Below are 15,820 nucleotides of genomic sequence, written 5' to 3'. Positions count from 1 at the left end.
CGTCCCCCAGATCCTTCTGAGCCCATCTGCAGGCGGTCTCTCCTCCTCGTCCCAACCCTGCAACTACTGATCGGTCTCTACAGTTTTGCCTTTTCTAGAAATGACATGTAAATCGAAGCATACATCATGTTGATCTTTGTGTCTGGCTTCCTTGAGCATCATGTTTTTGCACCGATCCATACTTCGTTCCCTCCATCTTTATTTTTTGACCTATTTTTGTCTCTCTCATAAGCACGCACTCAGTTTTCTCACTAACCTTCCCTGACCTTTTTTTTTTTTTAAAGCCCAGCATGGAGCCCAGTGCAGGGCTTGAACTCATGACCTTGAGATCAAGACCTGGGCTGAGATCAAGTGTCGGGACACTTGACCCACTGAGCCACCCTGGAGCACCTGACCCTTTTTTTTTTTTTTTTTTTTAACCTCACATGTTGATCTGGTCTTTGGGCTCTAAGGTGTAAATAGGGGAGTAGAGACCAAAAAAAAAAAAAAAAAGCACAGGAGGAAGCTAGGTGAATAAAGTCATTTTATTGAAGATGTGGTCGATTCCACTGAGGGTGGAGGGAGGCCTAAACAGGCATCCTGTACAGAGGGCCTCCAGGCTGAGGGGCTGCTGGGGCTGCCAGGTGCCTGATGCTTCTGGCTGGGGGCAGAGTGTGGGGGACAGCAGCAGGGCCACCGGCGGGGACTCAAGAAGCACCGGCTGCCCGGCTTGTGCTGTTGGGGACTGCGTGGGTCCCTGCTGCTGTCCCTAATGCTCAAGCCAGACCCCGAGGACAGAGGGACACAGGGTGAAAATGGTAACTGTAAACACTGTGGTTTCAGTTTCAGTAAAGAGGAGGTGGGAGGGAGGCACATGGGGACATAGAAAAAGCGGCTGTGGGGAGATGTCATCGCAGAGCTCCAGGGGGGCCAGCTCCCTTGCTAGACAATGTGGCTGCTGCTGTCATTTCCATCCCCCAGCTCAGAATCTGGAAAACAAGAAGGTGTCTCAGGCTGGAGAGCCATGGTGGATGGTGAGCTCTGCCCCCACTCCAGCCCTGGGTGTGCACGTGCGTGCGTGCATGCACACACACACACACACACACACACACACTTGCCACGATGCCTGGAACAGTGTAACAGAGGCCTGCTCTCTCTGAAATCCTTGAATGCCCCTTGGAGCTTCTAGCCAGACCAGTGCAGAGAGACCGTACGCCCCCCCCAACAGAAGTATCTAGGTCCACATCCTCACCTGACCAGTGCTGCAAAGGTTTGTGCACAGAATCCCTTGGGGAGCCTTGCCTCCTCTCAGGGTAACGTCCCCACATGAACGCCCCTTTCCTTAACTTCGCAGGGAATTGGGGGGAGGGCTGACTTAGGTCTTTAAGAAATCTTTCAGAGATCCAATGACTGGAGGTAGAGAGGGTCATGTGATGGGAGGAAGGGGAGCAAAGAGGCAGTGGGAAGGCAGTGGGGTCCCAGTGGAGGAGGTAGAGTTTGGGGGCGGCAGTCTTTATTCCTGGGGGAAATTGTTTTCAATATACTTTTCCCACTGGCTTGAATGAGTGCTCCCAGACTATCTGGAAACCACTCAAGGGCAAAGGGCAGGAGCAACTGACATCCCCCATTCCTACTAGGACCCTCTCAGCCTCTACCTCTGCTACAGGGAAGCCCCACGAGCTGTCCCTGTGCCCTCACTTATCCTGTTCTGTCTCCCAGTACAAGTTGCCTTAACCTGCATGTATGGGGGTGGGGGTTAAGGTGGTCTGGCCGAGCCTTTGGCCTGAAGACCCGCAAGCCTGCTCCTGTCCACACCTGGATGGATGGCTGCAGGAGGCATTGTTCCCCTCCCAGGCCTTGGACTTCGCTGTGTCACAGTCATCTGTGCCAGCTGGGAAGCAGCTGTTGGGGGGCTGGGTCACAGAGCCATGGGGCAAATTGTGGGGCTTGGGCACACACACACCCAAGGGCTCGCCCTAGCTGCCTCTGCCTCGGTGCTTCCTGTGGCTTGTGTGTGTTCCAGATGTCCGGGAGGGGCTCCCCAGCAAGAAGGTTGGCAGGGTCACCACAGAGCCACGAAGAGGCTGGCATCTCCTGGTGCCACCTGGTGGGCCCAGATGTTTGGTCTTTTCCTCCCTTTTCACCTGAACCCAGCCGGGGCAGCAGGTCACAGCTGTGACTCAGCTCCGCCAACCAGGTGAGTCAGGCCAGGCTGCTGGGGACCAGAGGAAAGTGTGGGCAGGGGGAGGCCTGGAGGCAGGGGCATCTGCCTTGGGCTGCCCTGGCTTGTCTGGATTGATTGCAGCCCCGGCGGGAAGCAGGCAAGGGCTGCACCTGACCAGCGTGCCTGGACAGTCCCTCTGCGCGGGGCACCCCTCTACCCCGGCGGCATCCGGGGTGGTCCGGGGCTGGCGGTAGGTAGAGAGAACGTAGACCTACCATTCCAGGGGAGATCTGACTGGTCCCACATTGGGGCGGATCCTACAGCTTCCGGAAGAGGGATGGCAGTCGACCATCAGTGGGTCCACCTGCTTCTGAGCGACGCAGGAGGGCAGCAGCGCAGCGCCCTGCACTAGCAGGGAGGGCCCTCGGGTCTCCTCCGCGGTGACTGGTTTTTGTAAGCAGCGCCCCAGGGATGCTCTTCTCCAGCCCTCTAGAGAGGGGAGCCTTCCCTTGCAGCCGGGGCTCGGAGGTCCCCCTTCGCCCCCGGCCCACGCCAGACCCCCCGGGGAAAAGGCTGGGTCCCGGGCACGGCAGGGCGACGGCGGCCCGCGCTGGGCACTAGGGGTCGCCCCCGCCTAGCCGAACCGCGGGGCGCGGGCCGCAGGTTTCCCGGGACCGGGAAGAGCCGCCGACGCCGCTGGGGCTAGGGGTGGGGGGCGGGGAGGGGCGCCGCCGAGACCCTGCCCTGAGCCGCGGGGGCCCCCCGCTGCTCCCCGAGGTCGGCTCGCAGCCGCGCCCTTTCGGAGCAGGGGCTCCCGCCGAAGGCCGCCGCTGGGACCCGCGAGCGAGGCGCAGACGCGCCTGCCCCGAGACACAAAGGTCTTTTCTAGATCTTCCCGCTCCCTTCCCGCTCGCACCCTTCCCGGCTGCCGGAGGGGGAGCAGCAGCCCCGGGTGCGCCCCGGGCCCCTCACCGGGCGTGGATGGACCCCGTGGTCGCGCCCAGGGCTGGCCGCTCCGGGGTCCTTTTGTGAACGGAGGCAAGCGTCCCCTCCCCGCTTCTTCGAAAACCGTCAGCTGGGTTCTCAGCACTGCGTGCCCTGAATAATAAATTGGCTTCTCGAGGGTCGTAATCTGGGCCCCACCCTGTGGAGCTTTGAGCTGGTCCAGCTTCTCCGAGCCGGCCTATGGGGATTCCCCACAGCATCCCCGGGTCGGGCCGCGTGGGGATGACCAGGGGCCCACCGCGGGGTCTGAATCCGAATCTCTGCGGCGTGGGGTGGGAGTGGGGGTGGGGCGGAATTCGAATTTTTCCGGCAAACTCCCCAGGTGATTCTGATGGCAAAGCCAGTGTGGGGATCACTCTCCTAAACCTTAAACCTGCCTTCGGGCAAGCAGTTGTTAAGATTTCTCCCCTGAAGAATTTCTGGAGATGGAATTGTCACCCCCGCCTTGGTCCACGGCGATGTTAATTCTCCCTGCTGCGGGAGAAACTCCTGAGCCTGGCACACGCCCTCCTGCTTTCATTAAGCGCATCCTCTTCAGCTGGGTTTTCTATGGGATCACGAACCTGTTGGAAGACAGCTGCCCTGCCCTCCTTTGGGGGACCTTTCTCAGGAGACCTGTTCGCCTTGCTCAACCTGTGAGTCCAGCAGACCCACGTGACCCGGCCGCAGGGGGAAAAGCTCGGTGGCCACTTGCTCCTGAGCTAGGAGCAGGGTCCCTTCCCGGAGTGGCTATATAGCACCCTTCCAGGGTTTAGAAGATAACAAGAGGCTCCCCAAGGACTGGGTGCTGGAAAAATCACCGCCAAGGAAAAGGGAAAGAAGCCTGCAGCAAGTCATGCCTGACAATACCATCTTCCCTTTCGCTGGCCCTCGTCCTCGCTTTCAGGATGAATTAAAATCCTTATCTGCTCCTCCTCCAGCGGACTTGGGACTCGCCTTCCTGACCGCAGCGGCTAGAGCTTCCTAAGCTTCTTGGGGTTATTTTTGCCTCTGGGTGGTGGTCATTACTTCCTTCCACAGTATGAGGTTGGACACAGTGCCAGAAAAAGAATAAATTAGCAAACACCCTCAAAATGGCAGAACTGACCCCCAAACCTACTTTCATTTTCTTCCGGTCTGGGTTGTGGGTAATTTCTTGACAACTGTGAGAAAAAAGACAATGAAAATTGAATTGTTTTTCCAAAGCAATGGTGAACAGATGTCTAATTCCCCGCTCTCCGGAAAGTTCTGGGAATCCCTTACATCACCTTAAAGGGGCAGAGGTGCCCAGGGCTGTGTTGATATTCAACACCTGGGGCGGGGGTGGTGCGGGGGAGTGGGGGTTGAGGTGCTTAGCCTTGTCCTAAAGACCCGGCAGAGAGAACACAGGTCCCCTCGGCTGGTGATTCAGGGCTTCTAAATTTGGCCCTGGGAGCAGCCTTGCTTCCTTTCTGCAATTGATCTGAACTGCAGAAGCCCATTTTGAGGGTCCGAGAATCACATTTACAAACCGTGGGGGTGAAGGCTGTGCTAATTGGCCACTTGCCTCACCCTGGCTTTTAAACAATCACTTGTATTCTCTGCCCGGCAGGAAGCAGCAGGCCCATCAAGGCTCTGGGCTCTGTCTTTGTTCTGACTTTATGGCATTTTATGCCACAATAAGAAACACTGTGTACTCCGTGGGAGCCCGTTGTGCTGGGCTGCAAGGATGTGGGCTCCCGTGCAGAGGGCTGGTGCTCTGCCCCCGGGAGAAGAGGGGCTTTATGACAGGCCCAAGGGCAAAACAAGGGGTGCCAGACACTGTTACTGGGGCAACTGCTGGCCAGTGTGGAGGCAGCCATGGCTCCTGGGTCCCTGTCACCCGCAGGCTGGGAGGAGGGCAGGAGAAGGATGGACTTTGTTCTAAGAAGCAGTCCCAGTCACTGGATAAATTCTACATCAGGACTGTGCTAACCGCGGCCCCCAACCCTCTGGGCTGCTGAGCTGGCCTCATCCTGCTTCGAGACTCGGTGCCAGGTGACCGCCTCTGTCTGTAAGCCAGCTCTCATTCCTCGAAGAAACGCCATCTGGGTGAGTAGGGAAGTTTTCCCAAATGAGGGCCAAGCCTGGGCCTCTAATATTTTGGGTAGATTTGGTTCTTTGAGGCAAGAGTTTTGGGGTTTATAGAAATGGTGCGAATGGGTCTGCCTGGAGAAAGTCTCACCCACAGATGGGCCGGTGGAGTTTCAGAGCTCCTTCAGGACTCTTCCTGCCTCCCAGGCCCGCCGCTGGACCCTGCCCCTCCCCAGAGTGTTTTACAGGCAGAAGTTTCCCTACTGGTGAAATGTTAACCCAGTGTTCCTGGGGCAGGAGACCAAGGCAATGCTCGCTCCAGGAGATCAGAGGCACTGTCATGATCTCTGAAGGCATGGGGTCCCTCTGCCCTTTGCCTTTTAGCTTGCGGACACAGATTCTTTCTAGTGTTTTATCTAGTTTATGGAAGTAGACCCTTAAGAGGTATGGGGCAGCTGCCATGGACAGGCAGGGATTCAGAGTACAGGTACATTTCATTGGCAAACAGCACGGTACAGATAAAACCCATAGCTAGGAGGAAGCCTAGGACAGGGGGCTCTGGGAGTGCAGGCCCTGAATAGTGGAGTATCCTGGGAGAGAGGTGAGGGAAAGCGAGTTCTTTTAGCTTTGCCACCCAGGACAGCCCAGTGACCCTTCCCTTCCCATCTCAAGTGCCCCCACAGGGCCCCCTTCACTTGCCCCCATCGCAGCAGGGACCCCACTGGTTCTTTCCTCCAGCCCATTCTACACGCAGCTGCTCCAGTTATGCTCAAAAATGCAAATTTCCGGGGCACCTGGGTGGCTCAGTGGGTTGAAGCCTCTGCCTTCGATTCAGGTCATGATCCCAGAGTCCTGGGATCGAGCCCCACATCGGGCTCTCTGCTCAGCGAGGAGCCTGCTTCCCTCTCTCTCTCTCTGCCTGCCTCTCTGCCTACTTGTGATCTCTGTCAAATACATAAATAAAATCTTTAAAAAAAAAAAATGCAAATTTCCTGGCCTGCCCGCCTGTCTCAGGCTAGAAACCCTTCCGTGGCCTTCCAGAGCAGCACACACCCTCTCCACAGCCAGCTGCCTCACCTCCACGCTACTTCCTGCCAGCTCCAACTCCCTGACTCTCCCAGACATATGGATCTTCTCACTTCTGTAAGTCTCTGCCTTTCCTTCTGCTTCGAATACCCTTTCCTTCAAACATCAACCCTTGTCCACCGGCTAAACTCTCCAAGATTTGGTTCCAACATCACCTCCTTGGCAGATCAGGTGAAGAGAGCCGGAATGGAAGCAGCTTTGCCACTGGGCCCTCCAAGCAGTGAGAAGGCTGATGGCAAAGAGTACAACCCGACTGGATTGAAAGCAAGGCCTCTGAGACATTAGCTGGGGTCCCCGAAGACCCTGCCTGGACAGTCTGTCTTGCAGAGGAGTGGAAGGAAGGGGTCACCTAACTGCTTTCTGCTCCTTCACATCTGGCTCCATCTTGTCATCACACAAGGCACATTTTTTGGGATACTCTTGGGTGCGTGTTTATCTGTCTTCAGACTCTGAGCCCTTATAGGCAAGGGGTGTCTTAATCATCTTTGGAGTTCCAGAATCTAGCTGAGAACCCAGCACATAGTAGGCACGCAGAAAATCTTTGACTAACTAAATATGGACCTTGAACTTGAGAGTGTTCCTTTACCTTGCATACTGTTCTCTCTACAACTATGTAGTATCACTTTTTCTAAAACCTAATTCAAGACTCACTTCCTGGAGAAGCAGGTTTTGGTTTATTAGTTCGTTGATTGGACCATCAAAGGTTAATGAGCACCTACTGTGTACCAGGCATTTTTCTAGGCACTGAAGGGTAGTGGGGTATAAAGATAAGAGTTCCAAGCCCACCCCCAATCCCTAGCCGACCATGTCCTCATTTGCCAGCCATTTAGCTTTCTTGTAATTCCTCAATGCTCCTGGCATCCACGGTGCCTGGGATGTGGTGATGCCCAGCCTCATGGCCCGGGGGTAAAAGGCCCCTCTTTGCTCTCAGGTATCTCACAACCTCACTAAGGAGACAAATAGTTTGTTCATGGGATCAGTGGACACCCTGGGAAGTCCCAGCCAGGGAAGATCTTGTGTTGTTAATTCACAGCCTCTGGGAATTCACGGGGTCCATGGGTTCTCTTGACCAAGGGCTACTTTCCAGTTATTTCCTGTCTTTATAAAGATGTGAGTTTCATCTTCTAACTTGATCGGAAGCTCCTCAAGGAATGGGACAACATGGCCTCATGTCCAGTGGCCACTTTCCCTGATCCCCATCTCAGCTCCTGATACGGGCCAGGGTATGAATGAATGAGTGAATGAATGACAATCACAACAGACAAGCATTCATCACTGGGTGTCCCAATGAGACACAACCAAGGAGCCCAATGTGTTCTCACCCAATGGGAGAGTAACAACGGAACCCAACGGGTTCTCCAGTTCTGATAGGTAAAGGAGAGGGAAGGGGTTTGCCTCTTCTTTGCTAAATGTTACCCTCAGATTCTGAGTTTTCTACAAGAAGATACCAAGACTCAAATCCAAAAGACTGTGACTTTGACAAAAGCCATTTGGGTCCCTCTTCACTATTTGTACTAGTGTTGCCCTGTCCTTCCTGCTTCCTCCCACCTTGGTTCCCAGATAGCTCCTGGTGTTACGGACTCCTTCTCCAGGATAGTTTTACCAGAAACTTCTTTAGACTCTATGCTTCAGGGCCTTGGTTCTCACCCATTGGGTTGTGCTCTGTGTTGTTTGCTCTGCTGTCCTGGAGGCCAGCATTGCTTACATTAGCTTGTTGATGTCATGGCCATCTGCAACCTATATCAAACCCTGTGTGCTTTGAAGTTCAATGTGCAATAAAAAGTTCATTAAAAAAGATGGGGAATCATGAAAATAAGGTTATGGAAATGTTAACAAAGGATCATTTCCTGCTTCCTGTACATTCCCCCCCCCTTTTTTAATGTATTTCTCCAAGGAATTTATGTCACTATTAAAACTACGGAAGAGTTAAAGGAAGGACAGGCCTGGGTCAAAAAGAGGGTGAGATTCCTGAGGAGATATCTTGGCCAAGGCCCAGCCCGTTTTCTTAACTGAGAGCTTGGGGATCTAAAGGGAGAATTTACAACAGGAAAAAAAAAAAAAAGCAGGGACAAATCTAGAATTCTTAGGACTAACGGTTGGAACCCAGCATTTTTCACAGGGATGGCTCCAAATGGATAACAGCAACCTCTTTCATTGCGTGAGGACTGCGACAGTGTCGGGAACCCTTGGAATCACTGGGTTCTAGCCTCTGGGCAGGGACTGGTGTTGGCACACGCCCCTTACCCCCCGTTGAGGAAGAAGAGGAGAGAGGGATGGAGGGAGATGGAAAGCAGGGGACAGAGCAGAGGGATAGGGTGGGAGGGGTCATTAAAACTTGCCCAATGCCATACTGGCTTCCTTGCCAGTTATGACCTTCTGACATGAGCAGAGGTCAAGTTCCAAGCCTCGGGGGGTAGTTAAACACTAAAAACAGATCAGTCCCTGGCATGGCCATAAGGGAGTGTTCTTTCCTGGCCTGGCCGCAGCTGGGCATTTAGCCAAGAGAGAAGGCCCTTGGGGGCCCTGCGTTCTGACTTGACCGTGGCCAAATGGACATTTTGGGGGACTTTGCTGAGGCCAGACTCCGGTCAGTCTTAGAGCCAGGCTCCTCTCCCCAAACTACATGGCCTTCTGGAAGACTCATGGTTCTTGTGTTAAAGGAAGGGCAGCCACAGATGACGATCCCTGGTAAATACACTGTCACTTCTCTAACAGCAAATGGCACACCATCCGCACCTTTATGTCTTGGCATTCACACACACAGAGATGCTGGAGTAACACATGCCGGGAACCAAAGCAAAAGAAACAGTTCTCCGTGGGCAAGGGTCCGCTGGTTTGCATAGGCCCTACATGCTTGGGCAGGGGCATGCCCAGACCTAACGCACGCTCAGTCCTGGCAGCCTTGCTGACCTCTATTCTGGGGGGCAAATATCCCTAGAGACTCACTTGCTTCTGTGAGCATTAATGACCATTTAATTACTACTCACGTTTAATAGTAAGCAATTATGCAATGATCGCTTAGTTTTCAGCCCGAAAGCCACTGTGCGTGCATTTCCACAGTATACAAGCTACATCTTTGTCCTGGTGATGACAGTGCCATAGCCTACCCAAGTGACCACGAAGACCTCAACAGATGGCACATGTGATCGCCAACCTGCAAGGTTTGGGGAAGTGCGGCCGGATGGGCCCGCTCAGAGACTGACTCACCCTTCCTCTCGAAACTCGGCTGTAGTTGAGCCTCATGAGTTCTGCAAACCTCTGCTCATAGAGGTGAAGCAGCAGCACCAGGTACAAGCCTGAATTCATCAGCTCATTTTGTGCCTAAATATGGAAAAGAGACTTTTAAGTTCATCTATAAAATATTCATGATCTAAATCATGGGGCGGAGGGAGGAAAAAAAATAGAGAAAAGAACCGACAACAAAAAAATAAAAAGAAATCATGGGGTGGAGGGAGGTAACAAGGCAGCAGGGCAAGGCCTGTCCTTGGGGATCAGAGAACGGAGAAAGAGGGGATTCAGCATGGAGGCTGGGCCGTCGTTCTGGAATTCTCTGCTACTGAGTGTAGGATGCCCTTGGAGAGCTCCACACTCCAGGCTCAATCCCATGCGGTAAGCATTTATGGGGCAGTTACATGCCAAAGACTTGAGCTGGGTGTTGTGGGGAACGTGGGGCAAAAGGTCTCCATGGGAGAACCTTGTTCAGAAATAGTTCCAGTACCAGCTAGACTGCTCAGCTACAATGAGTGTGTACTAGGACTTGGGGAAGGCCTCTTGGATGGTCCTTAAAGGATGGGAGGGCCTTTGGTTGGCTCTGAGGGTTGATGAGGGGCTTCCAGACAGAGGCACTGAATGCCAGCAAAGGCCTGGGGACTGGGAGAGCAGAGCATGTGTTGGGTAACATTCCCTACTCATGAGTGTGCTGGAGTATATGGGGAAGGTGTTTGTTCTGGATTGGAAACATTTTTTTGGCATGAGCTACGGAGATGGGAAGGGGGGATCCCATCAGGCAGAACGGGGAGTTTGGGTGTCATGCTGTGTATGTGTGTATGTGTGTGTGTGTGTGTGTGTGTGTGTGTGTGTGTGTAGCTCCTGGACTCTGAGCAGAGGGACTAAACACAATGGGATGAGTGTCTTAGGAAGGCAAAAGTTTCTGTGGGAGAACTGGGGACACAAAGGCACATGAGTTCTGCAAACCTAGGTTTATCTTCCTAGATCCCTTGTTTGTCTGGAGAAAAGGCCCCAGGCCTTGGGTCTGTATGGTTCTCTCTCTATAACTGGGCTTAAGGATGGTCTCACCTACGGCCCCTGCCCTGGTTGGTCTATTATTTAACTCCCCGACAGTGAGTGTGCGCCCGGCACTCCCACATGGACTGGGAACTGCAGGGCCTTGGCTCATCCCTTCCTCTTATGGTCATTTGGCTTGTTTTGTGCTTCTTTTCTGAACGTCTCCCTCCCACCAGTCTCGGGCTGTGTCCATAGCTTTTCCAGCTGCCTCAATGTCAACACCCTGCAGAAGCCTTCCCGATGAATCTCCTTTGTTCCACTCATCCCTTCCTTCCCTGCTTCCTAACTCTTTCTTTTGCACACTGCATCTTGCCCTGGTTCGTGTTTTCACTTTTTCTCGGTGGGTGGGTTGTGTTTTATTTTTCTTGCTGGTGTTTGGAACATAGGGAGGTACCAGGGAGGATCTGGCTGGTGACAGTTCCTTGGTCCTCGGTTCCTTGGTAGCAGTCACCCTGGGGACCCTTCCTAGACCTTCAATAAATGAGGGGCCATTAGTAATGACTCCTCCCCCTTTACCCCCCACATGGCCTCCTGTCAAGTCCCCATGGATCGGGGGTGGGGATAGGCCAGTAGGTGCTCCCGAAGTTCCTGGGAGACTAACAGCCTCAGCAGGGGACATGGTCCTCTGCCTCACCCTGGGGAGAGGTCAGAAGTGTGACCTTTTTCCTGGGATAACCAAAGCTCAGACCTGACACAGGGACCACCTCAGTGCCTTTCCCTTCCTTCTGGGCCCATCTCCTTGTCCCAGTTCCATCCAGGACAGCTTAGGAAGCTGGCCCAGGACAAGCCTCTTCCAGGATGAAACGGCCACCAGAAAAGGTGCCCAAATCGAGCAAGGATCGATGCATTCTCCCTTCTGAGTCTGGTCCAAGTCTGGATCTTGCCCACCGGCCTCAAGGTCATGGCTCAAGGCCCCTCTGGTCTCCCATAGACCTGCCTTGAAAGGCACTAGTCAATTGTCCTTAGCAGTTAGCCTCCTATTTTTAGACTTTGGTCACGTTTTCTGTGCTCTTCTGACCTTGGCCTAGAGCCGGCAGAGAGGACGATGCTTGTTTTCACTCTTTTCTCCTCGCTTCCTCCCACCTTCCTCCTAAGTCTGCACCTCCTTCGAAGCCTTAGAAGCTACTGCCCTTGGGAAGCCTTCCTCACCCACCCATCAGCTCCTCCCCACACACCAAGCCTTGCCCCCTGTTTGCTTTCCTCACTGGCGCTGGCGGTGGCCTCTCCACTGGTTTTCTCTCCGGCACTCTCTTCGCCAGGAAGCCTTTCTGCTCAGAGACCCTCTGATGCATAATGCCAAGTCAATCAGCTAGAAAATGGCTTGGAACTATCAGGTTTGTCAAAGCATTCAGGGAAATCATTTACTTTTTATGACTCAATAAGGCCTGGAGGCATGCAGATGGGAAAATATCCACTAATGTTTTCTGCAGATAATTTGAAAAGTCACTTCTAGCAGATTGTGTCTCTTCTCGGGTCTGTGGGAGGGAACCTGTCACGAGGCGTCGTAAATCTCACTGGCGGGCTCCTTGATGTGCGCCCTTCACAGAGCTGGTGATGCCCCACGGAGGGGCTGGGCCGGCCAGTCAGAGCAGGCATGTGCTGGGGAGCTGGGAGGCTTGCTCCTGCTCCGAGCCACAAGTGGGCGGGACTTGTTCTCGGAGAGAGTTCCAGGGCATTCGTTTGGCAAGGGCAAAATGAGCTAGCTTTTGGAGCATTACTCTTTGGAGCTGCTCCCGACCTTTCCTCCTGACCTGGTCACATGGGGCATGGACACCCCCGTGCTGTGTCGACAGGGGTGGGGCGAGGAGCAGGCTTCAAAGGGAGGGGGCTTGTGAAGCTGCAGAGGAGCACCCTGGAGCACTCGGGCTGCCTGCCAGATGCTTTCCTTTCTGTTCTCTTGCCTCATTCCCATCCGTTCATTTTGTTTAATATTCATTTTGGCCAAGAGATTTGCTACCTATGGCACTTCTCAATATAATCCACTCAAAGAAGCAGACGGCTTGGCTGAATGTTCCATCAAGTCTCCAAACGTGTTCAAGAGATGCTCCCAGGTGTGAGGGTGATTAGGTGGCTGCGTGTGGCCAAGGACATCTGTCCATGGCTGAGATGGAGCAAAGCCAGGCCTGCGCTTCAGAGCAATGACAGCCAGAGGCCCGCTGAGACCCTCCTCTGCTGACAGAAGTGCACCTCCATCACGCAGTGGGCGTGGCCCCCCAGAATGGGCAGCCTGGGGCCGGCAGGAGCCAAGACTTTGGGCAGAACTTTAACTGTGCATGGCCAAAGTGACTCCATTAATAAAAGGGAGAAGTCACCTCTATCCTGCCTATTTCCTCAGGGTGGTAGAGCCAAATGAGCTAATTCAAGGGGACACGGTATTTTGCAAAACAAAAATATCCTGTAAGAGGCAAGAATGAAAACTGGGATTCAGGGCAAGGACCCCAAATGCTTTGTGTGCGCCTGTGTTCCTCGTGCCTAGGAGCCTAGCCCAGCACCTGCGGTGTAGTGTATGCTCAGTGAATGCAGGTACAGATGAAAGAATGACAAAAAATGTATAATTTGGGGCCAGACCGTCGTGGCCCATTCAGTCATGACTTTTTTTTTTTTTTTAAGATTTTATTTATTTGTCAGAGAGAGAGGAGAGCGAGCGAGCACAGGCAGACAGAATGGCAGGCAGAGGCAGAGGGAGAAGCAGGCTCCCCGCCAAGCAAGGAGCCCGATGTGGGACTCGATCCCAGGACGCTGGGATCATGACCTGAGCCAAAGGCAGCTGCTTAACCAACTGAGCCACCCAGGCGTCCCCAGTCATGACTTTTGATGCTAGTTGACTGCCAACTTGAATATGCATCAGAATTACAGAAAGGGCATTTTATTTTATTTTTTTTTATAAAGATTTTTTATTTATTTATTTGACAGATAGAGATCACAAGTAGGCAGAGGCAGAGAGAGAGAGAGAGGAGGAAGCAGGCTCCCCGCCGAGCAGAGAGCCCAATGTGGGGCTCGATCCCAGGACCCTGGGATCATGACCCGAGCCGAAGGCAGAGGCCTTAACCCACTGAGCCACCCAGGCGCCCCCAGAAAGGGCATTTTAAAACATAGCTGCTGGGTACCACCTCTCCCCCTCCCTCAGATTCTGATGCAGCGGGTCTTGGGTGGGACCAGAGAATGTGAGTTTCTAACATGTCCCCAAGGGATGCTGACGGTATTAGGCTAGGGACCACCCATGGCTGAGAACCAGTGCTCTGAACCAAGGATCAACAGTTAGCGTGTAGCCCATCAGCTGAATCTGGCCAGAGGATGTGCTCTGACTGGCAGGCAGGAAGGAAAGGACAGACGAACACTTCTTCAGCTGGGGAGAATCCTCTCTGTTTTGCCTCCTTTCCGGCCACCCTGTTGTGATGACACTTGTGGGATTCTGACCATTTGTGACCTGCCTGGCGTCTAAGGCATTTAAGTGTAGAATCAGTGTTCTGGACTCTTCCTCCACCTGCTTTCTCTGGGCCCATTTTGGAGTTTGGAATGTTACTTTGAGCTCTTCTAGGAGTTCTTCCTTGGAACCCAAAATTGAGTGCCCCAACCTGCATCAAGGATGAGGCCACTTCCCAGGTACGGAGCCAGCACCCAGGACTCCTCCTTCCTGGGCAGCACTCACAGGAGGAACAGATGCCTGTGGGGCTTAATTTTTCCGCAACTTTGAGGCAGGAAGGGGGTGGGTTTGAGAGGCCACAAGCCCCGTTGGGCCTAGGATTGGGCCACCAGGTCTAGGGGCCCCGTGCTGCTTCTGCCTCATGGGACCACCCTGCACACAGCCTGTCCAAGCTTCTAATCCAGCCTCAGGAGGCCTTATAACAAGCTCTGACCCTGTAAGGCCTACAGAAACCACCCAGTGTCTGAGAGACGCAGGATAATCAGACTTCGAGGCCCTGTGAGGGCCCACGGGCAGCAGTCACCCTTCCTCTACTCAGGTGCACTGAACCAAACCAGGGCAACACTCTGGTCTGAGCCCCTCCACACCCTCAAAGCCACTGACCTGCTACCAATCGTTGATCTGTGGTTTAGAGCAGTGGTTCTCAAGGGTACACAGAGAGAGGCTTCACTCCTCTTTTTCCTTCTTGGTCTCAAATGTCTCTTCCTCGGGGAAGCCTTCTCTGGACCTGAGAGTGGGTCAGACCTCTTTGTGGCCGCACATCCCTTGTTCTGTTCCTCCCACGCTGGGGGGGGGGGGTACCCTCACTCTGCTCCTCCCGTCAGAAGGAAGTGACTATGTTGGTCTTGGGCACTGAGGTATCTCCAGGATAGTATCTGATCGACAGCAGGCACTTTTATGTGTATTTTGCCACACTTAAAAAAAAAATTGATACCTGGCCCCATCCCAGATCAATTCAATCAGAATCTCTGGGGCCTGGCCTGGGCATGAGTATTTTAATAGAAAAAAAAAAAAAAAAAGACACGCAGCTCAATGTTAGTTTTAATTATAGTAGATCTTTGTGTGTTTGTGATTTTTATAATTGAGGAAAAGCAAAAATCAGCCAACCAATCTGAATGAGAAAAATGCTTATGAGAATAAGTTAGTGAGTTAACAAGTAAGTTGAGGTTAAGTGAGACCCAGATTGGCCTAGAGTCAGTTCCAGACTTCTTCTGGTTTTGTTTCTTTCTTTGAATATGTCTATTTTGGGCACCAGCTACCCAGCTTCTCAACCAAAGAACCTGTTTGCCAGGAGTGTTGGCTAAGATGGCACAAGGGACCAAGGTTTGGGAGTCGGGAAGGGCTTGGCTCTCAGGAGCCCAGGTAGACACATCAAGCCCAGGGCCAGGCCAACGGGCCTCCCCAGCAGGGGACAAGCCGAGGGTAGATAACCTCCTCCCTATCTTTGCGTTAGACAAAAGTTACTTCTGCCGTGGTCCGTGGAGAGTTTCTGAACTTGTCTAAGTCTTGCTTCCCTACCGTCTCAACTTTAACCCAGATTGTTAGCAAATAGACTCTAGTAAATTCACAACAGGTCATCGGAGCAGTCTGACCCACTGTGAAAGGGTGAGCCCCCCACTGTTTTCCAGCAGCACGTAAATAGTGCGCGTCGGTTCTTGGGACTGTTGTCCTTTCACCAGGCTGGGTCTGTCAATGTCGTTTCTACCTGTGATTATAATAAAGGGCATTTTCAAAAGGCTTTGATGGCCTGTCAGGTTCTTACTGAAACTAATTTAAACTCTTTTCTGCTTCCATGTACAGCAATTACTGTGCTGGATATTTTCCACTTCCTCCTCCAGATCCACTTT

General features: G+C 53.1%; 1 protein-coding gene and 1 long non-coding RNA gene across 4 annotated transcripts in view; one reads left to right on the top strand and one right to left on the bottom strand.

Moving 5' to 3' along the window:
- Positions 1-515: 515 nt before the first annotated feature.
- The window catches only part of MARCHF10 (membrane associated ring-CH-type finger 10), an 84,255-nt gene continuing 68,950 nt past the window's right edge, over positions 516-15,820 (bottom strand). For both annotated transcript variants that reach the window (XM_047708860.1, XM_047708861.1), the window contains 3 exons: positions 9,473-9,586; positions 4,248-4,290; positions 516-968 (listed from right to left, as the gene is read on the bottom strand). In XM_047708860.1, the coding sequence (XP_047564816.1) occupies positions 922-968; positions 4,248-4,290; positions 9,473-9,586 (204 nt within the window). In that variant the 3' untranslated portion in view covers positions 516-921. The remainder of the gene's footprint in view (positions 969-4,247; positions 4,291-9,472; positions 9,587-15,820) is intronic.
- Positions 4,677-15,820, top strand: part of LOC125087980 (uncharacterized) — a 29,030-nt gene continuing 17,886 nt past the window's right edge. Inside the window, exons 1-2 of one of the 2 annotated variants that reach the window (XR_007123548.1) lie at positions 4,677-5,197; positions 9,326-9,553. This is a non-coding gene — a long non-coding RNA (uncharacterized LOC125087980). The remainder of the gene's footprint in view (positions 5,198-9,325; positions 9,554-15,820) is intronic. The other variant, XR_007123547.1, reaches the window with a different exon arrangement.

The sequence above is a fragment of the Lutra lutra genome, chromosome 16, assembly GCF_902655055.1.
Source record: "Lutra lutra chromosome 16, mLutLut1.2, whole genome shotgun sequence".
Classification (NCBI taxonomy): domain Eukaryota; kingdom Metazoa; phylum Chordata; class Mammalia; order Carnivora; family Mustelidae; genus Lutra; species Lutra lutra.
The sequence above is the reverse complement of the archived record's forward strand: the minus strand, read 5'-3'. Positions and strand labels throughout refer to the sequence as shown.